Source organism: Parus major, chromosome 3, assembly GCF_001522545.3.
Source record: "Parus major isolate Abel chromosome 3, Parus_major1.1, whole genome shotgun sequence".
Lineage (NCBI taxonomy): Eukaryota > Metazoa > Chordata > Aves > Passeriformes > Paridae > Parus > Parus major.
In genome coordinates this window covers 59,649,305-59,670,093 of record NC_031770.1, presented here as the reverse complement: position 1 = coordinate 59,670,093, position 20,789 = coordinate 59,649,305, and the positions used below count along the sequence as shown (strand labels likewise).

Here is a 20,789-nt window from a genome sequence, read left to right as displayed (position 1 = left end):
AAGATCAAAGTGTCTGTGTCCTCTGGAGGCAATTGTATTCGCACATACAGACCAGAAATAAAGAAGGGAACATACAACACCGTCATTGTCAATGTGAAGACTGTTGTTGCTGACAATCTGCTTTTTTACCTTGGAAGTGCCAAGTTTGTGAGTCTGTCTCCTGCCTTTCGTGTCAGAGTTGCTCGATCAAATCAAACTACTGGCAAATAAAGAAGATGAGAAAGGCTTTTTTTTCACCCAGAGGCTTCAAAGCAGTAGTAGAGGGTCTAAAATAATCTAGACATTTACTGTCTATGGTATTAATATAGAGATTTCTAAAATACGACCAGCAAAATTTTACATATATCTTTATTTTAACTAGATACAAAATAGCAGGCTTGTACATGAACTACATTAGAGCTTTAAAATTCACAGTGCAACCAGAGTAATTTTGGAGTTGGTTGTGGGTTTTCCCTAGGGAATGAAGTAGATAATGATATTGCATCTGTCAAAGCTCCTATTTATTGTAATTTTAAGTCAAGACTACAATTTCAAGCATAATAATGGTGAATGATTCAGTTTCCCATGAGGCCTGTAGCAGACAGACTTCTAGAACAACCAATAATATTTCAGTAAATGGAAAAAGTGTTCTATTTTCCAATATTTCCAACATGTATTTTGTTTACCTAATACAAAATGAAAAGGCTAGATAGTATCATGTATCTCAACATCTTTCTGTCATCCAGTGGATGTTTCAGAATGTTCCTCTGAAATTAAATTCTTCTATTAATGGCTGCAATATTAACATTATTTAAGTCTGGCAGTCATTTGCTGCATATCACTGAAAGAAATAATTTTCCATCTTTAGCTTAAGATTCCTTGTTTGAACCAATAAATACAGGGAAAAGAGAGTCTCATTTTAGAGCAACATGAGAATTAATATTAATTCTCTACTGTGTATGTGTGGGTTTCTGGTGCCTCATTAGGCCTTCTGAAATGTTCTGGAAAACTTCCTTAATTAAAGTATGAGATCGCTTCTATTTTCATGTTTTGCATGTAGACTGACTTCTTGGCCATAGAGATGCGCAAAGGCAAGGTGAGCTTCCTGTGGGATGTGGGATCTGGAGTTGGAAGGGTAGAATATCCAGATCTGACCATTAATGATGGCTTTTGGTACCGGATTGAAGCCTCTAGGTGAGTAATATTTCACTTCCAAGATTTTATAAAACATGGCTACTATGAGAAATTCTAGTCTGGTTTGACAAAAAGGTTTTGGACCTGCATTTGTTAGTACCAAAAGTGTATACACTATGCTACTATTGAAATGTCTATTATTCTCTCTCAAGAATTTACTTTAATTGCATATTTCCCCTCTAGCATCAACAATCTATGACTCCTTATATTTCATCCCTTTTGTTTAAGTATCACTCTGTTGATTGTCTTCTTCAACTAGCTCCCTTTTAAAATCAGTTACAGGTTTTGGCACTTGAATAACTACTATTCTTTTCTCCTTGAATTTTAAAGAGAAGCAGCTTTTCTGAATTTCTGGTCTTGATACAGTACTGCAAGTGAATGGTCTGTCACACAGCAGTATCTTGATTCTTACTCAGAATGCCATTCCCATAGGCAAAATGTCTTATCAAATTGGAAATATTTATGAAAGATACAGTTCATGAAAATTGAAGGAGAAGATATTCTGAAAAGTTAAAATATATTTTGTAATTTGAGATCAGCTATTTAATGTCTTTGAACTTTGGAAATATAGATACATAAATGTTCAAATCCCAAATTTGTTAGCTGAAGCTCGTATTTCCCATTCAAACAGCAAACACGTGCCATATGGTGTAGTAATCACAGCATAAGGATTGCATAACTCTATAGCCTTTATTCTGAATAGATCTTAGTAATTTAGATAACATCAGCTGTATCATAATTTGATAAAAAACTGAGTAATTTCTCCTGCATCATTACAGTTAATTTCACATAGTATTAATCATAGAATGGATAATATAGTTAGAAAATGAGAGAATGAAGGAGAAAGAAAACAAAGCACTCTAATTCTGGTAACATGCATAGCTCCCAGAGGAGGAAATGGCATTCAGTTTAAATAATTTAATGAAATCACAGAAATCAGCCATTCAGAGCAGAGAATTAAATAAAATTATGGCACAGTCTCCAGAAGCTGGCTAAATGAAACCTTACTGCTAGGAAAATACAAACTGGGTTACAATACAAATTGTTGAAATCTTCACCGGTTCATATTATGCATACCAAAACAGCTTCATGACACAGTAATGCCAGGCTTTCATTTACAAGAAAGCTGCTTCAGCAGAATATGTAGCCAGAACACGGTATAAAATTCACACATCCTACAAAAGCCCATTACCTATTAGCTGGTTGTTCTGGATATATAGGATGTGCATGCCATTAGTTTTGAACAAAGTGCTGGATCAGCAATTTAGAATGATTACAGCTGCACAAATCAGAAGTACAGAGTGGTGTTTAGGAGAATTACATTGCAGAGGCATTAGGTGGATTTGTGGAATTAAGATGAAGAGCTTGGGACTGATTTTGCATTCTTAAGGCAGACTTCACAAATCACATACCCTTATGGAAGAGTCTTCAACTCTGAGCATTTTAGTCCATTTAATAGCTCTACTCTAACTCCCTTCCTGACCTGTTTGAGAGTTTTACTCATTTCATTCCCTCATATATTTTCTCCAAATTTCTGCTCAGTTAAAGCCACAGACTTTTTCAGCCTGGCAGAATGGCCTGAGCAGCTGGAGCAGGGCATCTGCTTAGAATGAGGACATAAAATGAAATTCTGGCCTTACTGAATTTTGCTGTTTTCAGTGGTGACAAGGATTGGCAGTAATAATGATATGGTGTTAAACCCACCATAGGTTGATAGCCATTCTTAAGAATCCCAAATGCTGTGGCACAGAGGTTTGAAAAGTCTCAAGCTCACTCAGCATTCTAAATGAAATCTCAATATGAAAAATTGGGACTCAACTCTGACTGTTGAGTAATGGTCAGAGATGGTCAGTTTATGCATGCACCAAAATTTCCAGTTAGTTAGACTAAATTGATAATTACTGCATCACTTTTCCAGGGACACTTTTAATTTTCATCACCTTTTTTATTTAAAGCATACTGATCCTTTGCATTTTATTGTATATACAGATGTTATAATGGAAATACCTTGAGTTTTTTTAATGGACTTGAAATAAAATTTGTTTATTCCTATAGGACTTTCTAAAGGTATTCCCTATACTTTGATGGTACAGGAGTTTAGCATATGTCACTTACAAGTTACTTACCTGCTTACAGAAGCAACTCTGATTGACATTAACAACTGCAATCAATCCAAGTACCAATTAACAAAGGAAAATCTGGCATAACAGTATGTGACAAAATTATTTAAAGCAGATTTACAACATGCAAATAGTGTCAATTTTGTGAGACAGTCAGATGGATGAAAGAATATTTTTAAGACTCACTAGATCAGTGTTACTTGACTTCAGCAGGCCTCAATTAGGAGCAGGACCTGATTAGTTGTGATTTTAATCAACTGTGATTTAAGTATTACCATTGTTTTGATTGTTAGTGACAGAGTTTAAGCAGTGCCCTTCTTTTGAGGACAAAGGATGCCTGAATCACAAGTTCACTATAGACACATCCAGTTTAAGAATTCAGTCTTAAAGTACCGTAGCAGATATAAGCCATGCTTTTCAGTGAAGATTTTATGTGCTTTCAAGGGATCAAGGAGCAGAGTTTAGTACATGGTAGTTTAAAATTTAATGCTGAAGGCTTGCTAAAGTCTTCTAATTTATTTCATGTCCCTCCTTAAGAGCAAACACTGCATGTCATTACACAAATTTTTCATAGAACTGTAGAATAAGCTGAGTTGCAGACACCCACCAGGATCATCAAGCCCAATTCCTGTCCCTACCGAGGAGACCCACAACAGACCCAATATGTACCTGACAATGTTGTCCAAACACTTCTTGAATTCAGGAAGTCTTGGTGTTGTAACCACTTCCATGGGGAGCCTATTCCAGGGCCCAGCCACCCTCTGGATGGAAAACTTTTTTCTGATATCCAACCTAAACCTCCCCCAAATCAGCTTCATGCTGTTCTCTCAAGTCCTGTCACTGATCACAGGTATAAAGAGATCAGGACCTGCCCCTCCATTTCTCCTTGTGAGGATGTTGAAGTCTGCAATGAGGTCTCCCCTCAGTCTCCTCCAGACTGAACAGACCAAGTGATCTCAGCCCCTCCTCATAAGGCTTCCCCTTCAGACTCTTCACCATTCTTGCTTTGAACGTGACTCTGCTTTGGACTTATTCTAATACTTTAATGTCTTTTTTTATATTGTGGCACCCAGAACTGCCCCAGCACTGGAGCTGAGGCTGCCTCAGTGCAGAGCAGAGCGGGACAATCCCCTCCCTTGCCTGGCTGTGCCTGATGCCCCCCAGGACAGGGTTGGCCCTCCTGGCTGCCAGGGCACTGCTGACTTGTGTTCCACTTGCCATAGACCAGGACCCCCAGGTCCCTTTCCATGGGGCTGCTCTCCAGTCTCTCATTCCACACTCTATACACACAACCCCATCCCAGTGCAGAATCCGGTGCTTTCCCTTGTTAAATTTCATATGGTTGGTGATTGCCCATCTCTCTAGTTTGTCGAGGTCTTTCTGCAGGGCCTGTGGGCCTGCAAGGAAGTTGCCAGCTTCTCCCAATTTAGTGTTCTTTCAGTGTCATTTTGCATATCAGCCACATAGCGCTGATACATCCTCTGTAATCCTCCAGTTTTACAGAACTGACTATCACTAGAACAATATCTTCCAACCTGGTAACTTGTCATGCACAGGGTAGCATTGTCTTTTTGCTGTCAAGTTAGCCAAGATCTTTCTTCAAGCTCCATTGTCCTCTCTAAATAAGAGAGAATTATTTATAGAATAGACTCCATTGTGAGCATTTCAGACTGTTTGAAGATGAAAGACATCCATACTATTTGTGAATTATTAGACACACTAAAAAATTGTCAGTCTGCTCAGTTACTTTTGCGTTATTGCACCTGTGTGTTTTTAAACTAATCCTGATTTCAGCACAATATACACTGAAAGTGCCAATAACTTACTTTCAGAAAGCATCACAATGCAGCTTAAAAAAAAAGTTTCTAGTGACTTTTAGTTTTTCAAGAATTATTACTTTTATCCCTTAAAGGGCTTCACATCAGTAAACCTTCTGCTATAAACCAGTTGCACCTTAGACCCACACAATCCATGGGGATAGAATTCCTCCAAGACTAACGAGGGAACCTCTTTTAATCATATACCAGCAGTCAACTTCAGCTGGGGACATCCCAGGTGCCTGCAAACGAATGAATGTGAGACCCATTTGTAAGAAGTTTCAGAAGGAGGATTCAGGAGTCATATGTCTCCAAAGTGTGTTCCTTCTGTTGTAAAAATATGTCAGCAAATTCCTTCTGTGCCAGTTACCACATAAATATAATCAAAGGAGTAGAAAATAAACTGATGCAGAAACTCTTAATAAATGGCAAAGTCCATTGCTGTTGTGTTGCCATCAATATTTGATGTGATTCATAAAGGACAATGAAGTAATATTCTTGAGCATAATGGGGTTTGTACCTGTTTGAAAAGCAGCCTGACAGCTCCACTGCAGAAAATACAAATTCTGTTTCTCACAGTGAAGGACACTGAAGTGCTTTATCACTTCAGTTCAAATATAATCTAATAAACATTATTTGTTTTAGTCAATGCAGGGTCCATGTCATGGGTATAGTGAATTTTATTCAAAAAGGACATTCAGGTGAGAAAAAGATCGGGTTCTGTGATCATATCTTCAGCTTATGCAGTGTTAAGTATCTATTCACTTGTATCAAAATGAAGAATAATCAGGTCAGTCATATGTGCTTCTGTTAAAAGGCACCATCTATAATAGAATTTTCCTATGTTTGGTGTAACTACTGACTTTGTATACTTAATTTTTTTTTTTTTTAAACCTGTAGGACTGGGAAAAATGGCTCAATATCAGTGCGAGCTCTGGATGGTCCTAAAGCCAGCATCGTGCCAGCCACATTCAGTGCTGTCTCTCCACCTGGATATACCATTCTGGATGTGGATGTTAATGCTGTGCTCTTTGTTGGTGGTTTAACAGAAAAAATTAAGGTAATGCCTTTTCTGGTGTTTCTGTTTTAGCTGGCCATTTGTGTGGACAAATTTTGTTATTGCTTAAAATAGAAACAGTAAATTTTAATATGCTGGTGTCATATGCTGTAGTAGGTGCTTTAATTGCAAGTAGTTATAGCTGTTTTCAACCTCAGGGATTGCCCAAATATTTTTTGAAGAACACTCTATTTTTTCATTTTAGCCAGGAAAATCTTACTGAATTATTTTTTTCTCCAGGTAAATAAAGACAAGGGCAGCAGTAGGAAGGCAGTCTGTTCTAAGTTTGGTATTGCTGGTATATTCACAATGTAGAGTTTTAAATGCTGTCAGATTTGTTTTGTTCAAATACAGTCTCTGAATTAAAATATAACTTCAGTTTTTTGGGAATTTCTGTCATGTCACTGTGGTGTCACAGTTGTAAGGCTCACAAAATGAAAACCTTAACCACGACTTTCCTAAAACTCTCCAGCTCTTTGGACATTTAAGCAAGCTTACTGGTATATCTTAGGCCTCTGACTCAGAAATCTGCTTTTTCACATTATTGCGGTTTGGAATGCTTTAGGTTTGTCCTACAGTTTTGTCCACATCCCTTTTTGCATGCATATCTGCAGCGTATTCAAAAAGAAAGTTCATTTTCAGTTTTTAAAAACATCTTTAATCTGACTTGTAGAAGACTGTGATACTTAGATATTATGAATTTCTTAGAAGTGACATTAAGTTCATACTTGTTGCTAATTAAAATCTATCCAATTACCCTGGGAAATATCAGTAGCACATTAAGTCTTTTGAGTCATATTTTTCCTTGAGTATTTTCAAATTGCACTTCTCCATGTTCTCTTGCAAGATCTTAATATTTGTAATTGCTGTAAAAACAGCAGGTGCTTGTCTATCTCAAATAGCTAAGTGTATAGATTTTTAATCAGCTCATATTGATGAACTGAAATTTAAATGAATTGGTATTTTTAGAAGGATAATTTTTAGCAGAGTACTCTGTGCACTGTCAACTATTACTGCCTTCATCATGGTACCACATTAAGGCCTACTGAGCGTTGCTCCATGTGCATGAACTCAATGAGTTCTGATGGGATATGTGTTTTAATTGCTTTGCCCTCTGCACTTTTTTTCTGCATCCAAAATTCAGAATGAGCTTTACAGGTGTAACAGTTGAGCTCTCAGTCTGTCTTTTAGCTTGGACAGTCTGCTAAATTTCCAGGGTTTCAACCATTACAAGAGAAACACTTTGCTTAATGTATTGTGGGAAAGACTGCTCATAGTCCTTTCTTGAAAGTCTGAAATGAAAACCCAGCTAGGCCTTAACAGGTGAGAGCAGCCAGCTCTCTGAGCAGTCAGGAAAACTGATGGTAGAAGCCAAAGCAGCTCCTTGTTCTTCAGGACTTGTTCTCCCTAGGCTTTCCCAAGAGTCTCAAATCTAAATAGTCTTTCCCATTTAGATTGATACAAAGTTCAGTTCACATTTTCACTGATCACTTGTTCTGGAGGAGGGCTTCTCAGATTAAGTAATACTCTTGATATTTAAAATATTACAAAACATCTTATGTTTTCTGGGTTTTTTATGATTTTATATGGAATTTTATATAGTATTTTTTTTTATGATTTTTGTACCAGTTATGTTTTCAGATGGAGTAGATCACTTTAAATTCAATTCTAAGGAGGTTTGTGTTCTCTGTTGCAGAAGTCAGATGCTGTAAGAGTCACCACCTTCACTGGCTGCATGGGTGAAACCTTTCTAGACAGCAAACCCATTGGACTCTGGAATTTCAGGGATATTGAAGGAGACTGCAAAGGGTGTGCTGTCAGGTAGGGAAAGCACTGACTGTTTCTCCTGTTTCTTTGGGGAACCTGTCTGCAGTGACATTATGTTCGGTGGTAAGTAGTGGGAATTTCCACAGCAGCAGTCAAATTCCAGTGTATATGCAACAGAATTTAGGTTGCAATTCCACCAAGAGGGGAAGCAGCCAGTCTGGGTTGTAAGTGTGGTCAGTGAGTTATCAGAACTGAGCTGGTGTGACAGGGCTGTGACAAGAAAGGATCCTGACAACCAGTGACCAGAAACAGTCAAAGCATGAGAGAGCATGAGAGCCACAGTGAACTGAGTGACAGCTGTGGTGTGGGTGCCTGCACTTCTCAAGTGGCATGGAGATGAGTCCAGTGCCTCAAGGTGGCTTTCACAGCCACCAGGGTAGTGAGCAGAAACCCCACAAAAGAAAGGCGTTTGCATTCTCAAAACAGAGTGGGAAATCCTGTCCCTGTCAGTGGGAGATTTGATAAGACGTCAAACCAAGTTCAGGAAGACTCCCAGGAGGTGTGCCCACATTTCCCTAGCCCTGCACTTTTTATTTTAACTTCACATGGCAAAAGAATATGTTTGGAATTGTTCTTTTCAGCCCACAGGTGGCAGACGGTGAAGGAACGGTGCAGTTTGATGGTGAGAGCTATGCCATGGTGAGCCGCCCAATCCGCTGGAACCCCAATATTTCCACAGTCATGTTCAAGTTCAGGACCTTCTCATCAAATTCTCTGCTGATGTATCTCGCTACTGATGACTTGGTAAGAGCAGGCAGCTAACCTCTCTGCTCCTTGCAGGTTTCTCACCATCTTTGCAGTCATTGAACTTATCAGATTATGAAAACAGTTTGTAATCTAAGGTACCACTATCCTGGTATGATGTTGCCTGGTGTGATGCTTCACTGCTGGCCAAGTGAAGACAGTGTTAGAGTGTGGATGCTGACTACCTAATGTTTACTGAATGGGAAACATTATGTTAGTCTGGGGGGAATTCCAGCCTTTCTGAAATTATTAATTAATTTTCCTTTATCCCAGATGTTTATGTGTGTGAATATTTTCAGTTGTGTTTGTCCATTCATAGTATAAAATATCACAGTGTGATGGCAGGGGAAATATGGGAAAAGATGAGTCTTATATAGAAATCTTACGCATATAAAGAAAATGTTTATGTTTTATTTAGTGTGTTTAAAGGGGGACTGGCACAACAAGTAAGATGTAATAGTGATTGTGTTTTTACAATATTTGCAAATGGTGTCTCTTACAGCTAAAACAGAGAATAGAAACATTAGTTTTAAAGTTGTTTAAGGTTTTTATTCACACACTATCAGATGTGCATGGTTAACAGGGAGAAATTATTTATAAGACACCTGTCCAGATCTGAATAGCTCATCTTTGGTGTCTCTGATCCAGATTGATTTGCATGACTGACAGGGAACAAAATCTTTCCCTTATCCTTTTCATATGGGGCAGAAGTTATGTATAGTAGTTTTCACTGATGTCTTGAAGAATTACAGAGAACTTTCTACTGTACAAAAAGTGTGTTTGTGTAAATCAGTCTTATTTCAGATTCCTGTATTTTGGAAATAATTATCAAAATAGCTGGAATTATCAAGGAGGAGGGTACTTCTCCTGACTGACTATAGCAAAAGCTAGAATTTTATTATGATAATGAAATACTTATGTAGCTTTTGTAATGAACTTTTATAATTGAACATTGAAATTAATATCATTATTTTAGATTCTTTTATATAATTATTGTTGACTTACATATTTTTCTATGATAAAAAATACTTAATTGAAATCCCAAAAACAAAGCACAAGCTACTGGTCCCTGGTATATTTTGTCTCATATGATACTGTCCCACCACATAAAAACTTGGAGGATGCTCTTTCTAATGATGCACGGATAAACATGCCTAAGCATCTAGAATACTGAGTTTATTCAGGTTTACTCTGCAAAAAGGTGGAACTGGCCTTGAGCAAAATGATAACAAAAATTTCTCTGGTACATTTATGTCCTGGGTCACAGTTCCACCATTACTTGCCTAATGGCTTTCATGCTGTCTGATTCTCTGGCTATTTGTTTTGCTCTTTGTATCGTGCCAGCTCATTTTCTGGAGATAGTGCAGCATATGCTGTTGCTCCAGTCAGCCATCTCCAGTTGCTGCTTGGATACTGGTGTCAGTGGTTGATGAAAATAAGAGTGTTCATAGCTCTCTTTGTCTCCATCTCTCTGTTGCTATGCTGCTTCTGTAGATAATTCTCTAAAAATATGATAAAACATGCCCAGTTTTCCATCTTCACTATTTCTGTTTTCTATCTTGCAAGTTTAAATCTAGCTGAGGTATGCAATAAGTACACTAATTATAGTACAAACACACTCTCAAAGCTGAGTATTAGTTTCAGGTAATTGTAATGTCCATTTGTATCTTCAGTCTAAAATAAAAGTACAGCTATCCCATCAAAACTCCAACTGTGATGCCAGCAAAATTCCAACTAAATTAGCAATCCAAAAGAGAATGTAAGGAGAAAAAAGAGCTTGGCATCAGACTTCTGTAGGTGAGAGTCCTGGGTAGTAAATGTATAAGTTGTGGCATTTTTAAAGCTTGAAAAGCGTTGTCTTTAGTCACCTAGGATTAAAAAGTGTTAATTTAATGTCTTATGCCTCTTACCAAAATGGACAAGAATCATAATGGTGTATCTCACCCTTTTCATTAACAGAAGGACTTCATGAGTGTAGAACTCAGTGGTGGGCGTATAAAAGTCAGCTACGATCTGGGTTCAGGTACAGCTTCAGTTATCAGCAACCAAAATCATAATGATGGCAAATGGAAATCTTTCACCCTGTCAAGAATTCAAAAGCAAGGTAAGTTCCTGTGGTGTCAGCACCATGACTTTTCCAGTTATCTGTGCAGTACACCTACCCATCTAATCACAGGGAAAATGCTGTGGGAATTATAAGTTCTGGTGATTTAGCAACTTCTTTTGCTTAGATTATAGATGTGTTGAGTTGCATGTGATTGATTGCACTGTCAAACAGCACTTTATGAACAGGTAGCCTATTTGTCAGGCACAGTCATTTTACACAGTCATAAATTGCATTCTAAAATTCTGACTGGGGAAAAAAATTCTTTTCATCAGTTCCCTGATGTTCCAAATCATGAAACACATGTGTGATTTTTTGTTAGGACAGCAAAGGCTTTTATGCTGTACAGTCCTCTCATGCTCAGTATATGCCGAAGTGCTTTAAAAAAGCAGTGACTTTAGTACTGATAGTACAGTATTTAACTAGACAAACACCACTACTTTATCTTCCCTAATGATGTGCATTGTGCCATGAACTGAATCCGCATGGAAACAACTGGGAACATCTCTAGAAGTTCTACTAATTCTTTAACAAGTCACTGGCACACAATGTGAAGTGGTGGAATTTGATAAGAACACAAAGACTACTGGTTATCATACTGGCAAAACCCTTTTTTTGTTTTGTAGTCTGGTTATAGGGCTGATAGAATCTTAAGCTGAGCCACATTCATTTTATTTATGGCAACTGTGACATACCCTGTGCTTTTGCAGTTTGAATTTTTACTGCATTCTGAATCTTCAGGATCACCACAAGCCCCTAAACATTCCTCTTCCCTCTGCAGTGCCAGCGCTCTACCTGGCCTCAACACCTCACACACAGTCCTTCTTCCTTGTCATTTGGATGAAGTAGACTTGGGACAGTAGACAAAATAATTTAGTGATCTCACTTGCAAATTTTCTGCACCTTTAGAGGAGGAATGTCTTATTGCTAGGCAGTTATAGTTCATACTTAACCCAAGAGGTATTAATATAAAGTACAATGTCATGTAATTGTAATTTATCAATAGCATTCAAACACTGTGTTTATAAAGAAGATGCAGGTATAGAAATTAAAGGAAAATTAATCTGGTTTTGGTAAGGTGTAGCAGAAAGTCTGTCTATTCAATTCTCAAAGGAAGGAAGGAAGGAAGAAAATCCTTTCTTTTCATCCCTATATATCATCGGGCCTGCTCAGCATTTTTCACTGAGTCTTATTTCTTTTATTGAACTTTATATTCTTTATTAATCCATACATTAAAAATATACATGGAACAAGCACCCAATCAGGATGGTTGTATGTAGCACATCACTTAATCCATACTGAGATTGGACGTGAGAACAACTGACTGCTTTGGGTTTGAAAGTGGTTTAGAGTGACTGATCACCAGTCTCTAAGGCACATAATGACGGTGCTTAACAAACTTTTACACTAAAAAATCATGTTCAAGAGGCAATCTTTGAACTGAGATCACAAATTAAATGCAAAATGATCTCTTGTCATGACTATGTCCTGAAGTGTTAGCTCCAAATTACAGTGACACAAAGAAGGCACCAAATGGAAACAGGTTTAGAGAATATATAAAAATAAAGTGTACAGAATTGCTATAACTTTTCAGGTTGTTATGGAAACAGAGGAAAGTGCAGCTTTCTTCCCCTGCCCATAATTGATAATGTGGAAATCCAGTATCATAATTGCAAAATACAGCCCTCCTTGCCTCTTCCCTCACCTGTTAACCCTCCAAATATTTTTCTGTTGGTTTCTTACATTAAGACATCATTGTTCATGGTGGCTATTTTGTAACTAATCTCAAATGTCTTTTAGCCAACATATCAATTGTAGACATAGACACCAATGAAGAAGAAATCATAGCAACAACTTCTACAGGCAGCCACTTTGGACTCAACTTAAAAGGGCATGAGAAAATATATTTTGGGGGATTGCCAACCCTGAGAAATCTAAGGTAATGTAGCTCAAACCAATTTCTTTAGTCTTGATAAGGGGATGTAAATACAATGTAATCTTATTCTCTGCATTTATTTCTCAAGTTCATTTGCAGCAAGTGAATGGTGAATTCCCAATGTTCCCTGTACAGCCTCAGCAGAACAGTGTTTTATTTACATATGTTCTGTATTTCACACAGCTCACCTTATACAGATACAATGGAAATTACACTTGCAGTGCAGTACATCTTTCTGATTCTGTGCAAGAACCATGATGTAGCTGACTTTTTAAGCATTCATTTATTTGATGCATAGAATTTGTGACTGCAGATTCAGAGAATTGGCTCAATACCTTCACAAAAGTAAGGGCAAGTGTTTTCTTTGTGCCTGAGTAGAAAAATTGACCTGCAGACTGCTCTGCATGGGATTACTGCTTAATGGATATCCATGTTTTTGCATAATCAGTGACAGTATATTTTAAATATGTATTAAAATACTTTGCTTAGATATATTTTTTAATTATTTGTAGATTTTAGTTCCTGGTCTCCTAAGATAAAATTCCTCCTGTATTCAGGACTTAAAGTATATGATATGATACTCTTCATGTATTTCATGTGAGCAGAATGGAATATTTTCTATTCAGAAGTCTGATCCTGAATTTTGTACACGAATAAAATTCCCAGTAACTATTTGTTAAATATTGCATAGTAATAGTAATAAATGTCAACTTCAGCATAAATAAACTAAGGCAATGGAATAACAGATACTTGAATTTAGTGACTTTCCTTCATGGCTTTAAATAGACCAAAAAACTTACTTAAAGTTTAAATGAATATTCAGCAGTTTTGCAGTGGCAAGAACAAGAGAATTCTGTGCTACAATGAACAGATGAGCAACACAGAAACAGCCCCATTAATCTATGTCAGCTTTAACTACGTGGTATAATGAGAGCCTTGAAGTGGTCTTGTGCACAAGGAACTGTTGTGTTTAATCCACAGACTCTTCTGCCACTAAAAGAATGGACATATTTGTTAATTTATTAGGATAATCATTGACCTCTGATGTCAAATCACCCAGCAATAAAAAGATCCAAGATCCATTTTACTCATGAAATATAACACTATGTTATGTAATTGTGAAATCACACCAGTGCATAACAAAACGTCTAGAGCAATTATCTTCCACTTCCTTTGTGGCTGCCCAGAAAATCAGTGTACCACAGCTACTTTGACCTGTGGTAACCATTCTGCCTACAGCTATGACTCATCAGTGCCTGAAGCAAGATTAATGTTATGGTAAATTAAAATCAGAAGTAGTGAAAGGGGGATTAGGGCAAAGCTGAGCTACTGCAAACAATAGGCACTGAGATATCCATGACTTTGTAATTACCACATCATGTCAGTTCTGCCAAATTCTTTTACATGGTTTGCTTTTGCTCATGACCAAGTATAGTATCATGTTATAAAAACCCTCTGATGTGTTACATTTTAAGGTAGCTGTTTGCGATTGTTATAATAGTTATAATAGTTATGATAGAAAGATAGATATAATATATTTATTAAATATATTAATATATATACATACAACAGTTAATGTTATAACTGCTAATTTTTATAGCATACATAGACTCTCACCTTTTATTATATATTGTTTGTAAATGATGTACACCTGCTTCACTGTGGTATGTCTGAACCTTGCTAATAAGTATCACGGAACAATACAAGAAGTACTGTTTGCTACAATTAATGCCACGTTGTTGTTTTCTTTTTTTGTCTTTCTTTCTCACCCCAGTATGAAAGCAAGGTAAAAACAATCAGATTATTTGCATGACTTGCATGTGTCTAGTTAAAGTGCAGCTTGAAGGCACGGGTGGCACTGCAGCAGCAGCATGGGCAAGGTTTAGATTAGAGCAGCTGCTACACTAAGGCTCTTAGTTCAGCGAGCTGCTCCTGCCACAGCCAGCAAAGCTGCTCCCAAGTGCTCACCACCATCACTTTCCACGCTCTGCACACACCTACACAAGCAACTTTTATTTTCCTCGCTCAGCTGCTTCCTTCAGCTGTGTGTTGCTTGTGACAGCGCAGTGCCTCGGAAGCGGGGCTGCAGCCAGCTGCGTTCCTGACCTTGGCTCCGACCGCCGGGCTGTAGGAGCAGTGTGGTCCCGTGTGAGGTGGGGAGTGCCGAGCTCAGGGGCAGTGAAGTAGGTACTGAGGAAAGCATGAAAGCGAGGTGGAGATTTTTTGTGAAATTTGCTGCTTCTCATGTTCATGTAGTATGAGTTCAGAAGTATGAGGGGGAGAGAGGGGAGGTCGCCTGTTTCTGACAGCGTTTTCAGTTTGCGACTATTTGTATCCATTGCTTTTGCTTCGGTATACTCAGATATGAGCTGATTTTCACTGTGCTTTGCAGCCTAATTCCTGGCCTGAATTGGAAAAACACAACTTCACCCCCACACTCCTGCCCTGAACCTCAGAAAGATTATTTTCTTCCAGGCTCCAGAAATTGCTTGGGTTTTTTCCCTCAAAGCTGGCCTATCTTGGCAAAAAAGAACTAACAAAAAACCCAAAAACAAACCAAGAGTTATGCAAGATCTTTGTGATCTTGGACTTTGTTTGCTGTATTGTGAAAAGGAAAAAAGCGGTCTTAAAGAAAACATCAAGCAAGTGTTCAGTGTTTGCAAAGAGCCAGACAACCCACGGTGCTCCCTTCCAACCTTGCCCATTCTGTGATCCTTTGATATGGGTTGGGAATTATAACAGCAACTGTTTGTAGCAGGACAGGATGAGAACAGTCTGTCAATGGACAAGGCAGGAAAGGGTAGTAGCAGGAATGGTTTCTGGATGGCACCAGTGGCAATGCTAACAGCAAAACTGTTCTTCTATTGGGAAGATAAATCCATAAAGGAACTGGGGAAGAGCTAGGAAAAAAAACCAGAAAAATGAAAGGTGAACTTAGCTACTTGACTGCAAATAAAGCAGCATATGGATCATTTTAGTAAACCAGATGCTTGCTTTAACTTATGCAGAGTACTAATTTGCCAGAGAATACATTACGCTTGCTCAGTTGGCTACAATGCAAAGAATGGCTTTCAGTGCCAAAACATGCAGCTGATTAGTATCTGCACAAAACAGTTTTATTTTGTAATTAATATTCTTTACATTTTCTTTTTCCTTCCAGGGAACTACAATTGCTTCCCTCCTTCCCCACCCCAGTTTTAACTCCTTATTTATTTCCCAAATTAATTTTTCTCTCTTTGAGCTGTTCATACTATTCAGATATTCTAGTAAGCACTCAAGGGTAATATTTTTTAGTAAATTAAATAGTAGTTTGTTGGTTTTTGTTTTTTTTTTTGGATTTACTCTCCATGGTATCAGTGGCACCTTTTTTTTTTTCTTGAAGTGACTTTATAATGCTTTGCCTCTGGCAAGCCTGTTTCAGATGTTACCAGCAGTTTTGGCCTCACTCTGGTGTACCTGGGCCTGGAAAATTGTACTTTTGCAATCAAATATTTTTGTTTTGGTGTTACTTTCAAGGGGTTTCTCATTTCCTCTCATCAGCCAGCTGATGAGTCAAACATGGACCTTGAATTCCATTACAATATTTTCCTGTCAAGGATGGATAGTTACATTCTGTAATAAACCCAAGTGTTTTGTTTTGTTTAACTGCCTGAAAAAGTCAGATGTATTGCTGCGTCTTAAGAAAATATGCAGCAGTTTTCATAAGAAAGTTACTGGAGATATAAAATAAAAGTCACCTGATTGAAAAAATATATAAAATAAATATATAAAAAATAGATATGAAAATATGAAAAATATATAAAAAAATCCACCTGATTGAATTCCTGAAGCATGTTGGCAAAAACTTTACTCAAATATTTGTATGCTGCTAAAGTTCTTCTTTATTGGCTCTAGCATGTAAAAAAAGAAAAAAAAAATTCTTCCAGTTAAGGTCTGTCCTTACTGTCATGATTTCCTAGTTTGCATCTTTCTGCTTTGCCTAAGAAACAGCACCTTCCTTATTCATACCTCACTGTGTTTTAACATCAAAGGTGCTCTCCTTTACCAAAGGAAAAACACAAAAACCAAAACAACCAACCAAAAACCCTTAAAGAAAAGAAAGAACAAATTAAGAAGGGGACTGTTGTCAATTGGAGATGAGATGAACCTCGTTACACCTTTGAGCGGTGCAAGGCAGAGTGCAATGTGTGCTGATAGAGTGTAGAAGTGTATTCAAATGTATGTGTGTAGTTAAAATAAAAATAAAAATCAAGCATCTGTGCATCTGAAAGTGTATGTATGTGTGTCTGGCTGACTGTTCTCCCTAAACTCTATTTTTGAAAATTGTACTTCTAAATGTTTTTTAGGCCTGAAGTGAACTTAGAGAAATACACAGGTTGCCTCAAAGACATTGAAATTTCAAGGACACCTTATAATATATTGAGCAGTCCTGACTTTGTTGGTCTAACCAAAGGATGCACACTAGAGGTTAGTCTGATTTCCATTTATTTTGGCCTTAATGTTTATAAATGTTTTCTGGATTCTGATTTTATGGCATAGTAAATTAATTGTATATGGTATATTCCTTCCTTAGGTAGGAATCTAACCTTAAAATCCAAACAGTTATGTTTAAGAGAAAGAAAGATGAGTAAGTCTGATCAGCAAGGAGATAATTTTCTCAAGTCCTGACTTCTTAGAGAGTATCTCTGGCCAGTTGTGATATTCCTATCACTAAAAAGTAGGATTTTCTGAACTGCTTAGCAGTGATGTACCTTTGTTTCAGCTGACTGAAATGCTAATTATTTGCATTAATGAGGAAAGGCACTGAAAACACTGCAAAAACAACAAAACCCTCATGCACAAAAATCCAAGGATTTAATTCTTTAAAAAAAATTGTTATTATAAAGTAATTCACTACATAGAACCTCATGTATGAATACTTACTGTCATGAGCTACGCTGAGCTGGAAGGCACATTTCTTACTGATCACTAAGAATGTGCAAAACTGGTGTTGTAATTTTAACTTTAAATGCATCTATTTTCAGTTGTCGCTGCTTTCAATTAACAGCCTTTCAGTGCATATAGATTTCATGGAATCTGATCTGAAATTTGGGAGAGAATTTAGTAATTTTCCATGGAAAATGGAAAAAAATATTTTTATACAAAAAATACTTTCACTGCCATTTGTGTCCTGGTTAATAGTTTGTATTTCTTCCCTGGAAATCTCTAGTATTTAAGACAGTTTTGCTAGCAGGTGGAAGATATCCATCAGATACCATATATACCATATATCTGATATTCCATATCAGATACCATTATAGTAAGTACAAATGAGTTGTTGTTAATCCAGTGCTCTCCAAATATTTATTTTTTTTCCTACAAAACATTAAATCTTTACTTTGAACAGCAACTGGAACTTGGCTGGGCCAAAATGAAGGCAAGGGCCCTATTTTGCTGTGTTTATCCATTGTACGTTTGGCCTTCATCAGAGCAAAAAAGTACACAGCAGTAGGACTCTCAGACAGGATATTAGACCAGATTTGTTATGAGATCCATATTTTCAAGTTTGTGGTAAAGCTAAATTGTAAACAAGTAGATTGTTCAAATGCTTTTAAATCTTACAGATTTTGCTTCAGCAAAAATTGGATAGAGAGGTTCTTATTTGTTTTGATTTATAGTATATTCTTTCTGGAATAGGAAAGAAGGATAGTTGTGTTTATTTTCTTCTGTTGCTACGAATCTTAGAAAGTACTTTGCCTTTCACATTATTTTGTAACACTTGAGGTTTCAGAGTATGAAATCTAATTGGATTAACCCTTTTGTTGGGGAAATAAATAAAATATTCTAATTGTACAAAACAAGACATAAGAAAATTAAAAAGAAGTGAAGCAAAAGTAAAGGATAAAGACTGGATATGTGTGAAACCATTTAAATGTCCTCAGATTTCAGAGAAAGGTGAGCACCAGCAGCAATGATTTTATCTGGTATAATTTTATATCTTTAGAACTGAAAACAGTTCTACTGTACTGAATAAATGGTGAACTACTTCAGAAAATCACTGTTTCTATAGATTGGTCTTCCACATCTGGAAGAATACATGAATTGGCAGCGAAGACAGAAAATCTTTGGGAGTATTCACTGATTTATTATTTGATGATATATTCTACTCTTTAAATTTTGTTAATGCCTATCAATGTCTGAAGAGCTGGGCCACATGCACCAAGTACTTTGTTTATGACTGAGTAACCAAGAAAGCAGTGGTGCTTAGTGAAGTCATGAAAATTAATGAAAAGTATTTTCTCAGCACATCTGACAAATAATGGAATCTAGTTTATGTTCATATTGGGTTTTATTACCTATTGTATAGATTCAAAAGCAAAGTCCAACTGTATTAACTCAATGAAAAGCACATATATAAAATAAAAATAACCTTGAACAATTATTTTTAATCCAAGAGGATATATTGACATAAAACTGGAACTTTGCCTTCCTGTAAGATAGGATTCCACAAATACAGTAATGATGCCAGATGTAAACAGATGCAAACAGTGTTTGCAGAACACTTTGAGTAGATTGCTAAGTGTTTATTATTATTATTCTTTCCATCATTTCACACTAGTTATATTTACATAGTTTATTATTTTAGTTCAGAAATCTTCCTGTGCATTCATAATCTTGCTTTTACTTTTACTAATGTACTTCCCTGTCCTCTCCTTCCTACAGAACATTCATACAGTCAGCTTCTCCAAGCCAGGTTTTGTGGAACTGCAGCCAGTCTCCTTTGACGTGGGCACAGAAATCAATCTCTCCTTCAGCACCAGGAATGAGTCTGGGATCATCTTGTTTGGCACAAGTGGCACAATTGTCCTCCCCAGGAGAAAGCGCAGGCACTCTGCAAGGAAAGCTGCTCCTCTGAGGAGAAAGCGCAGGCAGACAGGACAGGTGAGAGGAAACTGGCAAAGGATTTAAAAAACCCCCATAATTCTGCTGAACTGCCACAGTTTGTTTCAAAACACTGTCAGGTGTTTATGCTCAAGGTAAAATTCAGTTATTTGGAAAAAATTATTTCTAGTGTTATCCTTTATCTGATGAAAAATCTAATAGAAGCTGAATTTTACTTTTTTTTTTGGTCCTAGATAAATTGTTTCTTTTACAGATTTACAGTCATGTATCCACTGCTTGTTGCTAAGCAGCAGATTTGGTTTTCTACTATATTCCATGTTGGGTTTTTTAATGAAACCCAAATATTAAAAAATACTGTTCTTCATTCATTTTGGGGACTACTTATTTACTATTAATGCTTGGAAACTCTCAATCCTGTTCAGAGAGACATAAATGAGGATTATTTCCTGAGAAATGAGGATAGTTTCCCTGAGACCAAATAGAAAAAGAAAAAAAAAAGCTGGTGAACACAGTGAAGATATACCCCTTGTTTGGCATCACTGATGTGGAATTTAAGACTTGGAGTACTCTGGCTTCTCCTTCTCTTTCCTAAAATACAAATTTGCTGTATTAGTCCACAGTGTCTGAGTGACTGGCAAAAATGTGATTACTAGAAATTGTTACAAATTATTCAAGTCTTTATTAAATCTTGATTAAAATCCTGACAGACAGACACACTACAACAGCAATAAACAGAATGTGTTGATGCACTCTTTGTTCAGGACTTCTGGGAAGTGATATTTCATTAATCTCCTTTCTGCCTGTTTTGGAAGAGAGCTCTTGGTGACCTGGAGTAACACACTCCTGGGACAGCACATTGTAATGGCTCACCTGGATGACATTAACTTCAGGGTACGGGCTCCTACCTGTCCCAGGTCTTTGGGTCACAGAAGTGAACATGGGCACTTACTGCTATAGTAACTGGACTTTAGATCCAGAAATTATGATACTGGTGCTGGAGTAACTATTGGCATGATTTGGCAGCCCTCCAAACACTAAACTCAAGCTGAGATCAGTGCACTTCAGGGCTTGATGAGTTTAAGAGCCGGTCTTGTAACAACAAAAATCAGAAGAACTGGAGGTTAGAAGT

General features: G+C 37.1%; 1 protein-coding gene across 1 annotated transcript in view; it reads left to right on the top strand.

Annotated features, from left to right (window-relative positions):
- Window positions 1–20,789, top strand: part of LAMA2 (laminin subunit alpha 2) — a 336,031-nt gene that overhangs the window by 294,521 nt on the left and 20,721 nt on the right. Inside the window, exons 46-55 of the mRNA XM_033512805.1 lie at window positions 4–147; window positions 1,040–1,173; window positions 6,011–6,170; window positions 7,864–7,988; window positions 8,576–8,738; window positions 10,698–10,842; window positions 12,643–12,781; window positions 14,553–14,564; window positions 17,125–17,245; window positions 19,481–19,699. Coding sequence (XP_033368696.1) covers window positions 4–147; window positions 1,040–1,173; window positions 6,011–6,170; window positions 7,864–7,988; window positions 8,576–8,738; window positions 10,698–10,842; window positions 12,643–12,781; window positions 14,553–14,564; window positions 17,125–17,245; window positions 19,481–19,699 — 1,362 coding nt within the window. The remainder of the gene's footprint in view (window positions 1–3; window positions 148–1,039; window positions 1,174–6,010; window positions 6,171–7,863; window positions 7,989–8,575; window positions 8,739–10,697; window positions 10,843–12,642; window positions 12,782–14,552; window positions 14,565–17,124; window positions 17,246–19,480; window positions 19,700–20,789) is intronic.